Genomic DNA, 20,475 nt, shown 5'->3' on the forward strand with positions numbered 1-20,475 from the left:
TACTTTCCTACATGATAATACGATGTTTGAAAACTTATTATGGCACAGCAGCTTTAAGAAGTGAAGTATTTCAGTGAAGATGAACCTCATGGTCCATAAAACTCCCTAGGAAAAAATTAGTTTGATTTATATCATGTGTTTTTCTGCCTTTCTTCTGCTTCATTTCTTCTCTTTGTATATATTTTTGTTTCATTGGTCCCAGGGGTAAGGAAGGAGAGAAACTTCCTTGTGTATAATTTTTAGAGTCTAAAAGAAAGGATAGGAATAATTTATAACAATTAACTTTAACACTTTCTTAGGTATTATTTAATACATAAACCTTTGTGTGTACTAGGCAGAGGAACAAATCCTGTAAATCAACTATAAAACATCTGGACCAAACATTTTAGTAGGAAGAATGTGATAGAATTTGGGACAGAACATCTTTAAATAAAAGTTTTCCTAGCACTTCTTTGAGGGAATGTGAATGCTTTCTCTTAGGTACTAGTGTTTGTAAATATTGTACATATACTAAATTCATGAAAATAAAATATTTTTTGTCAATGAAGATAAACGCCTTTTTGTTTAATACATTTCAAATATTCTATACTCTTCACTTTTGGAGCCTTATTACCGACCTATGACAAGTGTATCTATCTATTGAATATCTAATCTTAAATCTATTTCTTGAATACAGTATATTCTTATTTATGCAAATAATAGTAAGATACATTGAAATCCCAGGTTTAACCCTGTTTGCTGCACAAAGTTACATTTCAGAGACATGTTAATACATGCTCACTTAAATATTATCATATACTATTAAATGGGTTTTCTAAGCATTATATGTAATTTTAAAGAAATGCTGAAGATTTTAAATTTTCTGATCTTGCACCTTACCTTAAAATATTTTGTGATTATTGCATTCAAAAGGTTCATATTATTTCAAACTGATAATGCTACAGGGCTGTCATTTAAGAACTGTTGAAAGCATTTGCTAGGAACTATGAGCTAGAACTAAAATATATTCAGATAAATTCTACTTAAGAAATATCTTCATTGTACAAAAAGTTTTAAGTCGAATTTTCCCACCTAGTGAGCCACCCTGTTCACTGGACGTGGTTGTGCGTGTATGTATGTTAGTAGCCCAGTCCGTTCAACTCTTTGCAACCCCATGGACCGTAGTCCCCCAGCTACTCTATCCATGGAATTAAATCTTCTCAAGTATAATTTATGTACTGTTTTTCAAAATTTTTCACCACACAAGGTTTCCCCTTTACCCAACCTATAAGGCAAACTAGGGCTCCTTCCTGTCTACCCACCTCTCCAGCTTCACCTATACTTAGTTTATTTTGGCCTGGCTGAAGCACATAACTTTTGAGAGTCTGTTGACATTTGCATACTCGGATAAAATAAAGGCACGCTGAAAATCCTTACTGACCTGAAAGAAACAGTGATTAATGGGAAAAGCAATAGGAGCAGCTATATTCTTTAGGTTTCATAGATAACAAATAAACCTCAAGCTGATGAATCTCATAGATGTTTTATCTCTTCCGCTTTATCTTTATGTTTCTTCCTGTCTCTCTTGCTTGCTTTCTCTGAGAGAAATATGAAGTCCTAAAGATCTAACAATGATGCGTAAAAATATCCCGTCAAGACTCCACTATTGATTGCTACCTGATTAGCGGTATTTCTTCTGTTCATTTTTCTTCATGCAATGCTGACGCACAGTTGGAATACCATGTGGTAGATTATTTATCATAGAAAGTGCATTTGTTCTACCAGCTCCTAGCTTTGAGGACAGATGCTGTGTGCCATTAAGTTCATCATTATGGATTCTTGGTATCATTTAATGAGAGGTCCTGGAGAGTGCTTAGTATCACCAAGCTGGCAATAGAAATATGTGTTTTATTTTGCTGTTTGCTATTGTAATAATAGCCCTTCTGGGATAAATAAGGCAAAACTCATTCAGAAGCATGTTTGCCCATTGTACCAGGATTCTTTCCTTCACATGGATTGAGTAGGGGAGAGTGTGGGTTGTGATGATAAAACCACAGAATTGGAATAATAATAAGTCCAAAATCTCTGCATCTACCACTTGATACACACTTATAATTTTAGAAAATTACTTAATCTCTCAGTTTTCATTCTTTTTCACTTTTTAGATAATGTTATCATTTGTCCTGCAAGGCTACTGTAGTAATTAAGTGAATAATCAAGAAACTCTAGCACTTAATGACTACAGTATTTATTGTGTGTGTGTGTGTGTGTGTGTGTGTGTGTGTGTAAGTGCAACTCCGGGTTTGAAACCTGACTCTCCCAAATCCACAATGTATGTAAGTGTCCTAATATTCAATTTCCTCAACTGTAAATAAAGGATTAGACAATAAATACACAAAGTTTTTGTGAGGTTTAAAATGAGCTGTTGATGAAAAATGACTGGTACATGTGTACATTCATGCATGCATGCTCAGTTGCTCAGTCATGTCAGATTCTCTATGACCCCATGGACTGTAGCCCACCAGGCTCCTCTATCCATGGATTTTCCAGGTAAGAATACTGGAGTGGGTTGCCATGCCCTCTTTCAAGGGAGCTTCCCTGCCCAAATATCGAACTGGAGTCTCTTGTATCTCACGCAGATTCTTTATCCGCTGTGCCACCTGGGAAGCCTGCATATGTACACAGGCCTTTAGTATGCAGAGACCACTCTTGTGCGTGCATGCTCAGCTGCTAAGACCTGTCTGACTTTGAGACCCAGTGGACTGTAGTCTACCAGGCTCCTCTGTCCATGGGATTTCCCAGGCTAGAATACTGGACTGGGTTAGTTTCTTCTCCAGGGGATCTTCCCAACCCAGGGCTCGAACTCACATCTCCTGAATTGACAGGAGGATTCTTTACCATTGAGTCACCAGGGAAGCCCCATATACACAGTAGACATGCAATATATCAAAACTATTATCACTGGTTTTATCTTGCCTGAATGTTGACAGTGTTTCAGATAGAAAACTGAGTCTATAATACATTTGTAATCTCCTTTAGTTTACTAACTTAGCATACCTCATATATATGTTTACTCTATTGCATTACAAATTCCAAGTGGTCAGAAAAATGGACTGGGCATGTCTTCTCCCAGAAAACTTGTGTATTTAGAGTTGAGAGTGATTTTGGAATGATAGTCAGGCTTCAGATTAGTTAGGGCCTCCTGGGACACAGAAAAGGAAGAACGTGTCAATTTCTTCTTGTACTATTCTTGGAACCTAGCATAATACCTGGCATATAATAAGCACTCAGGAATGTAATCTTATCCCAAGAACAACTGAAATTGTGAGAGGAGAATGGCATGATTACATTTAGAAAACGGTGGAGAAGTGTGGAGAGGCAGAACAATTTAGGGCATATTGTGGTTGCCTAAGCTTATCATGATGATGGCTAAGACCTCGGTAGTTGGGGGCAAATGGTGACATGTACAAACATTTGAATTTTTTTTTTTCAATGAGCTGAATTCAGCAGAGTTTAGTGATGGATTATATCTGAAAGTAAGGTGTGTAGAATAATTCAAACATTCTGATCTGCATGACTGAATAGATAAGTATAATTCATTCATGTAAGGCATCGTGGTCAGGCACAAGGTTTAGAAGAAAAAATGGAGCCCTCTGTGGCCCTTAATTGAACCAGTGGCTGTTTAAACTAAGTTAAAATTTGTTAAAATGAAATGAAATTAAACATTTGGTTTTTCCATCACCTTAGTCACATTTTAAGTGCTCAGTAGTCACATATGGATAGTAACCATCACAATGAAATAGCACGACTTTGGAACATTCCCATGACACAGAGAGTTCTGTTGGACTACACACATCGAGGATAACCAGCAGTAGCATCTTTAATGATGAGCACTAGTAACATAAAATCCTCCTTTCTTCCTGCTCACTGGAATTTAATGTAAAGAATAAGAGGGCTGATATCAAGCTGTATCCTTGTCACCAAAAGGCATAAGGTTTTCTTTTTTATTTTTTTTTCCCCAAGTTGAAGGTATACAGATATATGTTCTTGCTGTGATATCTAGTGAGAGTGAGATTGTGCTGTTTCTAGTGGGGAGTCTTTCTAACAGTGTTGAAAACATGGACATCCTCCCTGAACACTGGGCTTCATCCCAACTTGGCTCCTTACTATCTGAATGACTTTGAGTAGATTACTTATCTTCCTTGAATCTCAATTTCCTCACTTGTAAAATAAGTATCAGTTCAGTTCAGTTCAGTTCAGTTGCTCAGTCGTGTCTGACTCTTTGTGACCCCATGAATCGCAGCACACCAGGCCTCCCTGTCCATCACCAACTCCCGGAGTTCACTCAGACTCACATCCATCGAGTCCGTGATGCCATCCAGCCATCTCATCCTCTGTCATCCCCTTCTCCTCGTGCCCCCAATCCCTCCCAGCATCAGAGTCTTTTCCAATGAGTCAACTCTTCGCATGAGGATAGTAATAATAATAATAATAATAGCTACTTCCCTGGACTGTTATGCATATAGAATGAGTGAACATTTGTAAAGTTCTTATCATCGTACTTGGCATGAATAAGCATAATGAGCACTACATAAATAAATATTTGTTAAGAAATAGAAAATAGATAAGAATTTTGTTCAGTTATTTGAGATTCCAACATTCCTGGTAGCCAAGGCTGTCTGGTAAGTGCACACTTGAGCAAAATATTTGCACCATCTTTGTTGACCTGGGTGAAAGTGACATTCAGATGAGTCCCTCACATGGGAGTTTCCAATGTTGTCCTCCTATGGAAGGATAAATTTCTTAAGAGAAATCATGCCTGCCTGCTCATTCGCTCCAGTTGTGTCTGACTCTTTGTGACCCCATGGACCACAGTCAGTCAGGCTCCTCTGTCCATTGGCTTTTCCCAGCAAGAACACTGGAGTGAGTTGCCATTTCCTCCTCCAGGGGATCTTCTCAACCCAGGGATAGATCCTGCATCTCCTGCACTGTAGGCAGATTCTTTACCTTTTAGCTGCTGAGGAAATCATACTTGCTAGGGATTAAAAAGAGAACAAGATTTGATTCACAAGACCTCATGGTACAAGTCTTGATCCTGCCACTTCCTCACAACATGGCATCAGACAAGTCACTATACTGCTCACTTATATTCTCGTTTGTCTTGAGCAGTGTCGTTTACTGTAACCTCCACGATGCTGGACATGTTTTATACTGCACTGCCCACTCTGATAACCGTGTGACTGTGGAGCCCTTGAAATGTGCCTGGTGGGACTGAACTTTTTATTTTGTTTAGCCTGGACTTTGAAAGAATTATATCTGAGGATTGTTGTAAGAAAAAGGAAAGAGACTCATTCTATACCAAAGTAACCTTGATGACCTGGAAAACCTCTTAATGTCCCTCAGAGAGCTCTACTGCCAAGGACTATGTGGAACCTCTTGGATTACCATACACCTCTGAAACTAAACTGGGGACATCTACATTCCGGATCCAGGGGTGAGAATTCACAGGGGTGATCCCCAAAAATGTTTCCACTTTCTAAAAGAATGGGCAGGAGTTATGGAAAAGTAATGATACTGTGAGCACAAGTTCTTGCTTTACTAATCTTTCAGGTACGTTAGTAATTTTCCTGGCTACCCAAAATGAAAAGACATGTATTAGTATGTGTGGGTTTAGGATAAATTTCAGACAGTATGCCACCACTTTAAATATAAGTGGAACACTGAGCTTTAAGAAATAAATAATAATAAAAATAGTAGATGACCATGTTTGATAAACTTTGGAGGGTAAGTGAGATGTTATTTAGAGGTAAATAAACACCAAATCACCTTTATCAGGAACAGAAAATAGACTCTCAGGATGGAATAAAACATGCTCAACAGTCCTCATTCTTTTTCTAATGAAGTTACCTGAAATTAAATTATAGAACTTGGCTGGTTATCAGATACAAACAGATTCTGTGATCACAACTAATTCCTGTAGTTAGCTTGAGTGCATTATACCATACCCACTTATTTTAATGGCAAGCAAAACCCAGAGTAAATGATCGCTCAGAATGTCCAGTCATTTTTTCCAGACTTGGCTCAGTTTTATGGTATCACCTGACTGTTTTATGAAATGAAGCCACCCACCAGTCATTTATGGAGTCTATTCTTCATTGACTATTTTGTATTTAATTTTTTTCCTAATGGGTAAACTTTGATGACTTCTTTTAGGTTTGATTTGAGGTCTAATTTTACTTAATGAATGAAAGACATTTGGCTATTAAACTTGCCCCCCATGTACACCCACATGTAGTTTTAGAGTGTGATAACTACCAAAAGCTCTATTTAAATTGTGCAGCTATTTTTATTTTGAAAAATGGTACTCTACAGCCCATTGTGGGAAAATACTTCTATTTGCTTAGATAATAACAATTTCAGATAACATGTTAATGTTTTTCTTACTGGGCTGTATCCTGTCGTAGATAAACTTTTATCAGGCTATTTGGTCTTACTACATTCTTTTTTTTCACATAGATGTATAACTTTATTTTATTTTCTTTTTTTACTCTACAATATTGTATTGGTTTTGCTGTACATCAACATGAATCTGCCACAGGTATACACGTATTCCCCATCCTGAACCCCCTCCCTCCTCCCTCCCTGTACCATCCCTCTAGGTCTTCCCAGTGCACCAGCCCCAAGCATCCAGTATCATGCATCGAACCTGGACTGGCGATTCATTTCATACATGATATTATACATGTTTCAATGCCATTCTCCCAAATCATCCCACCCTCTCCCTCTCCCACAGAGTCCAAAAGACTGTGCTATACATCTGTGTCTCTTCTGCTGTCTCGCATACAAGGTTATCGTTACCATCTTTCTCTAAATTCCATATATATGTGTTAGTATACTGTATTGGTGTTTTTCTTTCTGGCTTACTTCACTCTGTATAGTAGGCTCCAGTTTCATCCACCTTTACTACATTCTTGTAAATGAATTAACTATTATTCTTCGGCATTCTTTCTTACAGTAATTACTTTTCAAAATATCGAAGATTGTTGAGTTTACATAACCAGATTTTTTGGGGGGGGGGTTTACATGTAAAATAGATGCTCACGTGTGGAGCTTGACCCCAGGACTAGAGCAATGTTTTGTGTATGTCCCTTAGACAAGCTGAATGTCTCTGTGGTTATTTTTCTTTTGAAAAAGTAAAAAAAAGTCTTGAAAGAGCCTAAACTATATTCCAGACATCTATATCTCATCATCCGCCCCTCCCCCCAACTTCTTTTACATAAGCAGAGAGAAAGCTTTGTGATGAAATCTCTACATAGTGTGTTACTCAAGATTGCCTAGAGAAACAGAACCCGTAGGAGGTGTATGTATGTGTGTCTGTGTGTACTCATCCTAAAATCTTCAGAGTGAGTCAGCAAGCTGGAGACCCTGCAGAGACTGTGATGTAGTTTTACTCCAAAGGCCAGCAGGCTTGAGACCCAGGAGAAGGCAGTGTCCTAGTTCAAAATCAGTCTGACAAGAGGAGTTCTCTTCTGCTCAGCCCTTTTGTTCTATGTGAGCCTTCAACTTATTGGATGAGACCCACCCAATATAGGGAAGACAGTCTGCTTTACTCATTCTATAGATTTAAATGTTACTATCATTTAAAACACCCTCATAGACACATCTGCAAATACATTTGACCAAATATATGATGCCTTGTGGTTCAGCCAAGTTGACACACAAGATAAGCCATTGCAGTAAGAAATGCAATATGAAGATATATTTCAAATCTTTCTCTATCCCTGAGGAAGAATTAGAGAAGCCAGGGTTACAGACCTAGACCATATAAGGTTAGAGGGCTCAACGGTGACACATTCATGTATTACATGTACCCATTGTATCTGGAGAAGATCTCAGCATCCTGCTTTAGGGTTAGTTTATATCCTGTTGTTGCTGTTCAGTCGCCCAGTTGTGTCCGACACTTTGTAGCCCCGCGGACTGCAGCACTCCAGGCCTCCCTGTCCCTAACTATCTCCCAGAGTCTGCCCAAGTTCACGTTCATCGCATCGGTGATGCTGTCCAGCCATTTCATCCTCTGGCGCCCTCTACTCCTTCTGTCCTCGATCTTTCCCGGCATCAGGGACTTTTCCAGTGAGTCAGCTGTTCATATGAGATGACCAAAATACTGCAGCTTCAGCTTCAGCATCAATCCTTCCAAAGAGTATTCAGAGTTGATTTCCCTTAAGACTGAATGATTTAATCTCCTTGCTGTCTAAGACACTTTCTGGAGTTTTCTCCAGCACCACAATTTGAAGGCATCAATTCTTTGGTGTTCTACCTTCTTTATGGCCCAGCTTGACTATAGGGTCCTTGACTATATGGAGTCAGTTTATAGTCTGACTTTCTCTCAAATATCAGAAAAATCTAAGAACTATAGTCTGCAAACAGTCCTTTCATTCATTCAGTCAACAGGCCTACATTACACACTTTCCATGGACTGAGGACTGTGGTCAAACAAAATGATAACGCAGACAAGTCTCAGTGACTCAAAGACTCAGAGCAAGTTTCCCTGTATTGGAATTCCCCCTCTTAAATACATTGTCAGCGGGCTTTGAAACTATCTTTAAAATAGAAGCTTTAAGTAGATGATAAACTTTCTCCTTTTTTAACTGTTGTTCTATTTTGGTAGTCTTAAACCTAGTTTTATTTTTTACCAGCAGAAATTTTTTTATAGCTCTGTATAATTAGAGAGATTCAGTTAGAGCAGGTGGGTAGCTGGAGCAAGGAAAGGGGTCTGATGTTAGTCTGCTTACTTGGCTTCTCTATTGCCCAACACCCTCCCTGCTCTTCTAGCCATGACCCCCCAGGGGTGTAAGTAAGGACGTTTACAACTTTTTTCTGTTTAGTTATCTTTCCAATGTTTCATGCATCATATGTGAACATTGTAAGGCAGGTTTGGTTATTTCCCTTTTAGTTTATATGACTCCTTTCGTGTTCAATTATTCCGCTTTATTCTTCCAGGAGTCCTTTGGGTTTTTTTTTTTGGTGGGGGGAGGTGGTCTCATTTTCTCTTTATGTTGTTTAATAACCTGCATTTCAAGCTGGTTATATACTTCATTGTGTGTTTCACATTTTAGAAAATTCAGCAGGTCATAAGAACTTCCAGGAACTACTTGAAATTTTCCTGCAGAGGGAAAGCATGTATTTTTGAAATATTTAAACAAGGCAAGATGAAATAAACCATATAGACAAAAAGTGCCCCATCAGGTTATTTCCAGAGTGCTGTATGAATATTTCATCAACTATCAAGAATGTCAGACTTTACAGTTGAAATGTCAAGAACCATGGAGCATTAGATATTTCTCAAGCAGGCTTTAGCAATCACCTGTCTCCTTTGGAGACTTATTTTATATAATTTGCCTTTTATTTTTGTAGGTAGCAAAGTGAAAGTGGATGGATGGCAGTAAGTGCCAAAAGAACTTTAACATGTAACTGGCCTAAGCTTATTAATATTTGAATATTCAGTCTTTTCAACTTTCCATGCCTCGCTATTAGTGTCTTGGAGAATCAGAAGGAATTAGAGACAAGCTAGAAGATTTGTTTTAAAAATAGAACTTTAGTAAGAGTGGAGTAGGGAATTCATAAGAAATTGTATGTTTTCTAGCAGGACAGGAGATTTTCCAGAAAGAAATTTTTGTTTTTATTGTTGTAGGGTAACAATTGAAAGAGACAGCTTTTGAAAACAGAAGCTGTTGTTACTGTGAGTAAAATGATAAAGTTTATAGATGGGCAAGGAGTGTTTTAAAAGATATTTTTCTATGAATTGAAAATACATTTACAGAGCTCATTATCTTTATCGTTCATACTAAAGACTTAGTAAAGATGGGTAGCTATGTAATTGTAATGTGGATGCCAGATTTCTATTAGGTGAAAGTGGTAACATGCAGGCTGAACCACAGGGGCCTTATCTATGGGTCTCAGAATACTGGACACCACTATACACTTGAACACATTTTAGAGATTATTACTGTGTATGTAGATTCCATGCCATTCTAACTGAATGATTCAGAAGTAAAAATTCCCAAGTATAACTTATCCTGAGTTCAGGTTTAATATTAAGAGTACATGAAAGATTATAAATGTACTTCTAAAAGTCAATAGGTCCAGGTTGTAAATGCAACTCACTCAACATATATTCTTGAGTACCTTCAACAAACAAGCCACTGTTTATTGTTTGTGATTTTGTTAAGTATTTTTTTGCCTTTATAGTGCAGAATTTTGTGGGATCAGGAAAGTGTGTACGTGGGGATTAAAGTGTAAAAGTCTTATAATATTCTAGTGACTTTGAGGCTAACAAGCAATTCTATTTAGATGCCTCCTTCTGTGAAGCAGCAGGTTTCAAATTGTTTCCTAAATTTCCTTCCAACTGTGACATTGTGTGAGTTTGTAGTTGTTTGCTTATAGTCTATATCAAAAGGATATCTTAATTCTGGTATCCTATAATTTAGATTATCTAATGGGATATTTTACAAATGAAGGAGGTGCTAATAATTGCAGTAGAGTAACATAGGGTTGCTTCATCTCTAACATAAGTTGGTTCAATGACAAATAACGGGGAAAATCAGGAATACAGCACATACCATATACATACACAAAAAGACCTTTTTCATCTATGCACATATGTGACTGCTGTGCTTTGGAGCTGTATTTCTGATACACATGTCATTAATATACATAAAAGTCATATACATAAAATGTATATAATCACTATATATCATATATATATTTGATATATGATATAGTGGTTAGGTATAAATATATATATACTTATTTATATAATAGATATTTATTTATATAAAGTAAAAACAAAGATCATGGCATCCGGTCCAATCACTTCATGGGAAATAGTTGGGGAAACAGTGGAAACAGTGTCAGACTTTATTTTGGGGGGCTCCAAAATCACTGCAGATGGTGACTACAGCTGTGAAATTAAAAGACGCTTGCTCTTGGAAGAAAAGTTATGACCAACCTAGATAGCATATTCAAAAGCAGAGACATTACTTTGCCAACTAAGGTCTGTCTAGTCAAGGCTATGGTTTTTCCAGTGGTCATGTATGGATGTGAGAGTTGGACTGTGCGGAAAGCTGAGCACCGAAGAATTGATGCTTTTGAACTGTGGTGTTGGAGAAGACTCTTGAGAGTCCCTTGGACTACAAGGAGATCCAACCAGTCCGTTCTGAAGGAGATCAGTCCTGGGTGTTCTTTGGAAGGAATGACGCTAAAGCTGAAACTCCAATACTTTGGTTACCTCATGCGAAGAGTTGACTCATTGGAAAAGACTCTGATGCTGGGAGGGATTGGGGGCAGGAGGAGAAAGGGACGACAGAGGATGAGATGGCTGGATGGCATCACTGAGTTGATGGACGTGAGTCTGAGTGAACTCTGGGAGTTGGTGATGGACAGGCAGGCCTGGCGTGCTGCGATTCATGGGGTTGCGAAGAGTTGGACATGACTGAGCGACTGAACTGAACTGAACTGAACTGATACATATATAAATCACTCATGGAGAAGCAGAATGTGTCGAATAGAGCCCAAGTAACAAGAACATTTCAAAAGATCCTGTGTTGCAAGCCCTTGGGTGCATGACCACGGAGGTTCAGCCTTGGGCCTGACAGTATCTGTGGTGAGAAATATAGTTTTAGCCTGTGGAGGCTTCAGCAAATCCAGATAAGACTGTTTCAGTGCAGACCTTTAGAGTTTTGAAATGTGCTGGTGCATCATCCCAATCTAATGCTAGACCCTAGTTAAGAGACAAAACTTCTGATGACGGGACACAGCTCTGGCCTGGAGCTGCCTGTTATGAGGCGGGTACTGATGTGATCCCATTGTATGATACAGGAGTAAGGTATTGTGAGATGGGAGTTATACATTTGGAGTTGAGCTTAAGCAGATCTGGGAGGTATGAACATATTTCATAAAGAGCTGTCCCAGAGTCTCATGTCACTGACCTCAGGTCAGTACCTCTATTTCATGATGCTTCTCTCTCATTCATACTTATAGCTCCATGGGAGATCTCATATGATTGACTCATGGAGGAGGAAAGAATTCAACGCTTAAAAAGATGAGTCAGCCTGATATTTTAGGTAGATAATGAAGGTTAGTAATGACAAAATCCATCCTGTGGGTAGATCTGAAGAGCAGCGTAATTGTTATTCATTTAGAGAGAGAGATGGCTTCAGGCATGGATATATATTGAGTATTAGCAAAGTGAATGATCTGGAAGAAATCAGACTATAAGACTGGATTCAAGGAGTCTGGACAGGGGTATGTGGATGGGCTTATAGGAGTTAGCACAAATACCTTTATGTCTGAGAGCCATGCTCATCAGAAAACAAATACTGCATAGAAGGTCCTTTACAACCAGATGGACATTATCACCTGCCCATGGATATTAGCCAGACTCTCAGACACCCCAGAGTTTGTGAAACAGACCCATAAATAGAATGGCCTTGGTGATAGACACAGGGGTTATACTTGAACCTAAAGGCATGGCCTCCCTCTCCAAGACTGATGTAGCTACTGTTACTGCTAAATTAACATTACATTAACATTGGCAATGGACTCAAATATTGTACCATTCTGTTGGGGAGACTGAGCAACTATTTGGTGGCAGGTCAGTTAAGTTGGATCCCTATGACCTTGGAGAAGGCAACAGTTAATACTGGGATATGAAACGTAGTTTGAATTTGTGTTTACTTTTCTGCTTACAATGCCACTGCTAGCTCCCACATCTGATGGCTCACAGAATGCCTGATCCAATATGTTGTCCCATATGACATTGCTCCAACCGAAGGCCACTTGTTACATCAAATGAGCTGCCATACGAGTTTGTAATCACTGCCCTCCATTCCACCACCACCACCACCCCGCCCCCCAGCCCCCAACCAAAAGCCATTGACCTGAGAGAAGAACGGAATAATATTCACCTTGAAAGACTCAGCTAAGGTACCAGCTTGGGCAAAAAAAACCTCCAGGATGAAGTTTATACACTAAATCAACAGCTCATATCAGATGTTGTGCCTGTCATAGCCAGAATAACCACCCTTAGAAGAAAGGGTGGGCCCTTATATCCAATCACAATGCCCTACTTGGAGATCTGTGCTTCCTTTCCCTATAACCCTAGACTTTGCCAGTTAGAATAATGATTCTTAGAGTAGGGGCAGAGGCAGTTCTGTCAGAGGACCCAGTAAGAGTCCCAATTAACTGGGAGTTGTGATTGATTTTACATGTGATGTGACTGCTGTACATTTCTAACTGAATGGACCAGGAGAGATAGTAAAAGGTACTTTGCTCATCACCATGAGGAAACAGGGCTACTGTTCACAATCTGAGCAAAGAAAAATATAACTAGAACTCAGAGGTGTTCCATGTCCAAATGAATGGGAAACTGCCACAACTAAAATTCCATGAAAGAAAGAAAACTAAGAGCCTAATCTCTTGGGATTAAGGTCTAGATAACCTCACAAGGCAGCAATCCAGACCAGCTGAAGTACCAGTAGAGTCTGAAGCAAATCTGGAATGAGTGGTAGAAAAGATTGGTAATCAACATCAGTTAAGGCCCCCAAATCAGCGCGAGTATCAACTATTATGCTTGGAGCACTGCTTCTCTTTAAATCTTTGGGGAATTGCAACTGGCCATCGCTTTGAAGGATTGTGCTTGAACTTCCTTGTTGGGGAAGATGAAGGATTTTCTATATGGTATGTGGATTTCATAACGTGATGCAGGTGAACCTGAATTATGCAAGAGGTTTGCCTGTCCTGGGCCCAGTTTATGTGCTTTTGTATGCCTACTCACCTCCAACATGTCTTCAGCTTTTGACCACTTGCTCGATCAAGAGCACCAGCTAGTGCTACCACTGTCTCCTTATCTCCTAATTCCATCAGCTTATCAGTCTCCCTGTAGCTTAAACCGTAAAGAATCTGCCTGCCATGCAGGAGACAGGGTTCGATTCCTGGGTTGGGAAGTTCCTCTGGAGAAGGGAATGGCAATCCACCCCAGTATTCATGCCTGGAGAATTCCATGGACAGAGAAGCCTGGTGGGCTACAGTCCGTGGGTTCGCAAAGAGTCGGACACGACTGAGCAACTGACACACACACACATTAGTCTCCCTTAAGGTGAAGACCAGCCATTGTCATGACCCCAGTGATGTCTGCCATGGAAATATGCAGAGTAAATCTGTATGGCTTTCCAGACCAGACCCAGGAAAGTTCTGTCTCCACTGAGATATTACTCCCCAGTGGCTGCCCAGAGGCAGTAACTGCCCACAGATTATACTACTGGAGGCATGAAAGAGTTAATGTCCCATGGTGGTCTTTACCAGTGAACTAAAGAAGATAAGGAACTGGTATAAATAAATGACTTTTCCTCCACCTAGAAAATCTTTCCAAAGAGGAGAAATTTCATTATGACTTCTCTGGAGTTGTTCCATGTGGTCAAGTAGCCAACTTTGTTTTCTTGTGAAGTTCTTCCCAGCTCGTTAAACAGACCACCTTACGTCTGCTTTTGCTTTTTCCTTGCAACCTTTCTCTTCTTTCCTCCCTCTGGCTGACCTGGGATTGTTTGATCTCAGGCCCTGCCTTCCAGAGAACCTAGGAGGAGATACAAAGCAAGGCTCTTAAACTCAAAAGTTTTTGCTTATCAATTCAGAGTTAAACTATGATACAAACAACCCTAGCCTTCCTGATTGAAAAGTTGGCTGATTTTGGTGCACCAATTATCTTCACTATTTTAATGTATTAATGTAATTTTTTTTATTTGGTAGTACTAGTGATAAAGAGCCCACCTGCCAATTCAGGAGATGTAAGAGACATGGGTTCAGTCCCTGTGTCAGAAAGATCCCCTGAAGGAGGGCATGGCAACCCACTCAAGTATTCTTGCCTGGAGAACCCCATGGACAGAGGAGGCTGGTGGGCTATAGTCCATCAGGTCGCAAAGAGTTAGACACAACTAAAGTGACTTAGCAAGCATACAATGTAATTTTTTTCTTTTTTAAAAAATCTTACAGTGACTTTCTTCCTCTGCCCCATTTTGTTTTATGCATTTTTCATTGCTCTGGTTTATTACACCTTTATTCTATAGTTCTTCTACATTTAAACTTTTATTTTTTAATGCAGAGAAACCTTACATTGGTTGGTTGTCCCTTTCAAGATGTGTATCGAATGTTTTCTTAGGAGAAACATGCAGTGAATGCCAGGTTTCATCTACATATTCCTGTATATAAGTTTTGACATACTGGAGGAATATAATACATTTTAAATATCAGTTTATAGATTTCCTCCCTGCTTCCCTAAGTCACTCCCTCTAGTACACTAAGATTTTCAGACCACACTTTGTCAGATTTGTCTTAGGCAGGGAGGTATATTCCACCCCAGTATTCCACACCATAGTCAGGGACTTTACAATCACCTCTTCCCTTTCTCACCACTTCCTCTTATAATTATTATTTCTGATAGAGATTCAGGGACAACATACATTGTAAACTCTTGGTGCATTTATTAGTATTAAACAGCAATACTAAGTTAATATTTCTATTATAACCATATATTGAAAATAAAGCTCAAAATCTTACCTAGTAAGCTGCTGTATCACATTTGCTGTGTACCTTATGTTTAACCTGATCACCTGAGTTCTTCTAGACTTGGATATCTTCAGCTTTTAAAATTATGTGTTTGTTTCGGTTGTTGCTACTTTGTCCTGAATGTGAACACCCTGTCATCTGAGTCCACAGGGAACTTGACTCTCTCATTCTTCAACCTTCCCTCCTAATCCCCCTTCTGTCATGAACTTCCTTGACTCTAATTGTCCATTGATTAATTACTTCTGTGAATGCTGTGTGATGAAAGCTAACCTATGGAAAAGTTGAGACAGATTAATGTTCACAGGAATTAATAAAGACCTCAGGTGGAAGATGCAGCAATACGACATTGCATTCCTGCTGAAACAAAGCAAAAGCAGCTACAAGCATTTGAAAGCAAGTCACATTTTTGCACACCATCCATTATTCTTGCATTTAACAGGATGTTAAAGATTCTACATCTTCTGAATTTATTAGCTTGGTATTTAGCATGTTTCACAGCCAAAATAGCAAAGACGGTTCATTATTGCTGGTTAAATTAGCCTCATGAAAATGTTGTTGGTAAAAGGTTACAGAAATGAATGAGAAATCTAACCAAGCAGCATATTAAATCATTAATCATTATAACTTTAAAAGGCATTCTGATGATTTAAATTAACTTGGCTAAAGGGTAGAGAATTAGATAAAAGTTAATAATTAAAACCTAGATGACTTGATTAGCTCTTTTGATAAAGATGGGACAAAATATAGGCATATAGTATTTACTTAAATTGTCCTTGGCAGAAATTAAGACCAATAAAATCATACTTGATCATACTATTTATGGTCTTTAAAAGAATTACAGCTTTTTTTATACATAAACTAGACTATCTGAATAGCTTCAGACATGGTTAGGTAGCTCGTTCCAGATTATTTTATTTTGAATAGTCAAAGCCTAGAATTCAGTTATTTTTCTATTGAGGTTTAGTATGATTTTTAAAAAAAGAAAGCTGAATGGCCTCTCTATATATTAAGGGTAGTAAGTCTTTGTCATCTTTGTGAGATGATTATCAATAAATTAAAAATGTTTTGTTTCTTGATATATAGAACCGTGGGCTTCCCTGGTAACTCAGTGGTAAAGAACCCACCTGCAACGCAGGAGATGCACGTTCAATCCCCAGGTCAGGAAGATCCCCTGGAGGAGGGCATGGCAACCCACTCCAGTATCAATTCAGTTCAGTTGCTCAGTCGTGTCCAGTTCTTTGTGATGCCATGAATTGCAGCACACCAGGCCTCCCTGTCCATCGCCAGCTCCCGGGGTTCACTCAAACTCACATCCATCGAGTCTGTGATGCCATCCAGCCACCTCATCCTCTGTTGCCCCTTCTCCTCCTGCCCCCAATCCCTCCCAGCATCAGGGTCTTTTCCAATGAGTCAACTCTTCACATGAGGTGGCCAAAGTATTGGAGTTTCAGCTTCAGCATCAGTCCTTCCAATGAACATCCTGGACTGATCTATAGGATGGACTGGTTGGGTCTCCTTGCAGTCCAAGGGACTCTCGAGAGTCTTCTCCAACACCACAGTTCAAAGCATCAGTTCTTCTTGCCTGGAAAATCCAATGGACAGAGGAGCCTGGCGGGCTATGGTCCGTAGGGTCATAGAGTCAGACATGACTGAAGTGACTGAGCATACAGAACTTTTAAATTTTTGTATGGGCTGAACGATTCATATCTTCCTTTGTGTTAAAATGATTTTTTTCCTACTAAGCACAAAGTTTTCCTGAAAGGGATGGTCAGTCAATTAGTTTGGCAACCCTGATAAAGCATTTTGTATGTATGGATTTAAGATAAAAATCAATATTTTCTCTTCTTTTCCATACTTAACAGAAACCAGGAGCTAAAAGAACTTGGTGAGCTTTCTCCACACTGGGACAATCTACGAAAAAACGTCCTTACTCACTGTGATCAAATGGTGAATATGTACCAAGACATTCTGACAGAACTCAGCAAGGAAACAGGTGTGAAATCCATGACTTCACATATACAAAGTGAAATGAATTTCATGTATGTTATGTGAAAGCAATCATAAGTATTATTATGAATGTAGAAAAGCCGAAAGTTTTTTATTTTCAACTCTACCATCTTGGCATGAAAAGCAAAGAAGAAAAATTACACTATTTTCCCTCATGACATCATTCTAGAGGTAACAGAATTTTTTTTTATTAAATTTCTGAGGGAAAAAAGAAGCTCATGCAGGAAATATTTTTTGTCTGAACTTTTACATCAGATGGACTTTTCAATACCTGTTTGTGCACGCACACACACATGCACATACTTATTTACTAATGAGGTTCAATTTTTTCCACCTAGGGTCTTCTTTCAAATCAAGCAGCAGCAAAGGAGAAAAAACCTTAGAATTTGTTCCCATAAATCTACATCTGCAAAGAATGCATGTACACAGCCCTCACTTGAAAGGTAGGGATATAGTATTATTTTTCAAATGGACAAATCATGTTGGTGTGTATTTCTTTAAATGGCTTGACTATTGGAGGAATTTAAAATTCTAGCAGTTATACAAAGATGAAGAGGAAACAGTTGAAGCTGATAATGACCTGAAACACTGCAAAAGAAACCATTATATTTTCATTGCTGTGTTTGTAAATATGGTGTCTGAACTGAGTTGCCAGTAACTATACAAAATGAGTATTAGCTTCCTTAAGTATTTTCAGCAATTCCTAAATAGCCAGCCATTGTGCTACTATTTGAATTAGAAAAAAAGGTAAAACAAGACTGGTTCATTTTGTATCTACCCTGAGAAACCAAAGTCTGAAGGTGGACTGACAGACGGTTTCTCTGACTTAGTGGTGACCATCAACAGGATCACCTCCTTCTCTAGGAGAAGTGGATTTATCAGAAAGTGGTAGAGTATTTTGATGTACTCAGTTTTGAGATATATTTTTCAAGAAAATATATATATTTTCATAACATACTTAAATAGCTTTACAGTGAATGATAAGATGTTGCTGCTACATAATTCCTTGTCATTTCTCAGTATAAAATATATTTTAAGTTTTCTTCTCATCTCCCTTTTTCTTTAACTTACTGCCATATCATATTTTGTGAATATTTGGGGGAGCCATCTGCCACTATTTATCAGCAAAAGGACCATATTATGATGTTTGTCCAGCAGCTTTGTTAATGATGCCATCCACATCCATTACCTCTCAAAGCTCTCTCTGTGTGAATAATAAATTCTATGGTCATCCTACTCATCTTCCCAGATAGCCAGAAGTTCCTTTATATTGTCAATCTTTCATGCTAAGTCTGTTCAACATATACATACAAACATGCACATAGTCATTCACAGATGCATCTAAAGAAGCATTCTAACACACAATTTTGCAGCCATTGTCACAATAGAGAGGTTCATTCAGTTCAGTTGCTCAGTCATGTCTGACTTTTTGTGACCCCATGGACTGCGGCACGCCAGGCTTCCCTGTCCCTTACCAGCTCCCGGAGCTTCCTCAAACTCATGTCCATCAAGTTGGTGATGCCATCCAGCCATCTCATCCTCTGTCGTCCCCTTCTTCTCCTGCCTTCAATCTTTCCCAGCACCAGGGTCTTTTCAAATGAGTCAGTTCTTCACATCAGGTGGCCAAAGTATTGGAGTTTCAGCTTCAGCATCAGTCCTTCCAATGAAGATTCAGGACTGATTTCCTTTGAGATGGCCTGGTTGGATCTCCTTGCAGTCCACGAGACTCCAATAAGAGTCTTCTCCAACACCACAGTTCAAAATAGATTAGGCTTTTTTAAAAGTTAAAATGAAATCTGTCTGCTTTAAAATTACCCAAAGTTTTGCAATAAAAATAATTTGTATAAGTTTGTGCATACTGATTGTCTATACACAACCAGCTAACATACAAGTTCAAACGTAATGAAAATCATTCTGACATATGATTGTATTATTGATGTGAGTAGAAGCTGTTCAGTCATGTCCAACTCTTTGCGACCCCCTGGACTATACAGTCCATGGAATTCTCCAGGCCAGGATACTGGAGTGGGTAGCTGTTCCCTTCTCTGGGGGATCTTCCCAACCCAGGAATCGAACCCAGATCTCCCTCATTGCAGGTGGATTCTTTACCAGCTGAGTCACCAGGGAAGCCCATTGTTGTATTATAAATATATTATAATTATATTATTTATAGTCAATTATAATTGCATTATAATATACCTTATCAAGTATCTGAAATTTTAACATGCATCCTGTTCACCAAAAATTATGTCAAATGAAAGCACTGAATTAAAAGCAAGATGGATTGGCCCTAAGGCCTTTAGAAGCTCTTCCTTGGTTACTTGTATCTATTAATAATTTGAACATAACATCATCTAATGGTTTTTAAAAATCATCAAAAACAAAGTCATAAAGAAGCTAGGACATTCAAAATCTACCTGGCAACCAACATAATTTTTTTTTCTAATAGCCAATATGAAGAGACTTTTATGATATAGTAGCAAGTTTATATATTTTGGAGTAGAACAGAATTTCAGCTTTACCACTTTATGTTTGACCTTAAGCCTGTTATTTAATCTTTCTAAGCAGTGTTGCTCCTGTCCTGATTAAGTGAGCTAGAGAATATAAAACATATAGAATCAACAATAATAGTTTTTGTGATACATGCTATAGTTGTCATCACTGGAACAAAGCAGATTGTCAGTTTTTTCATGGCAGTTAAAATTGGAGGAAAGTGATTAGTTTAGAGCCTATTAAGCCACCTCATGGGAAGAGCTGACTCATTGGAAAAGACCCTGATGCTGGGAGGGATTGGGGGTAGGAGGAGAAGGGGACGACAGAGGTTGAGATGGCTGGATGGCATCACTGACTCGATGCACATGAGTTTGGGTG

The 20,475-nt window shown here is 38.8% G+C and overlaps 1 protein-coding gene across 16 annotated transcripts in view; it reads left to right on the forward strand.

Annotated features, from left to right (window-relative positions):
* Positions 1–20,475, forward strand: part of INPP4B (inositol polyphosphate-4-phosphatase type II B) — an 887,198-nt gene that overhangs the window by 671,439 nt on the left and 195,284 nt on the right. For all 16 annotated transcript variants that reach the window (XM_015101375.4, XM_042234315.2, XM_060400642.1 and 13 more), the window contains 2 exons: positions 17,460–17,590; positions 17,943–18,047. In XM_015101375.4, the coding sequence (XP_014956861.3) occupies positions 17,460–17,590; positions 17,943–18,047 (236 nt within the window). The remainder of the gene's footprint in view (positions 1–17,459; positions 17,591–17,942; positions 18,048–20,475) is intronic.

The sequence above is a fragment of the Ovis aries genome, chromosome 17 (genome assembly GCF_016772045.2).
Source record: "Ovis aries strain OAR_USU_Benz2616 breed Rambouillet chromosome 17, ARS-UI_Ramb_v3.0, whole genome shotgun sequence".
NCBI lineage: Eukaryota > Metazoa > Chordata > Mammalia > Artiodactyla > Bovidae > Ovis > Ovis aries.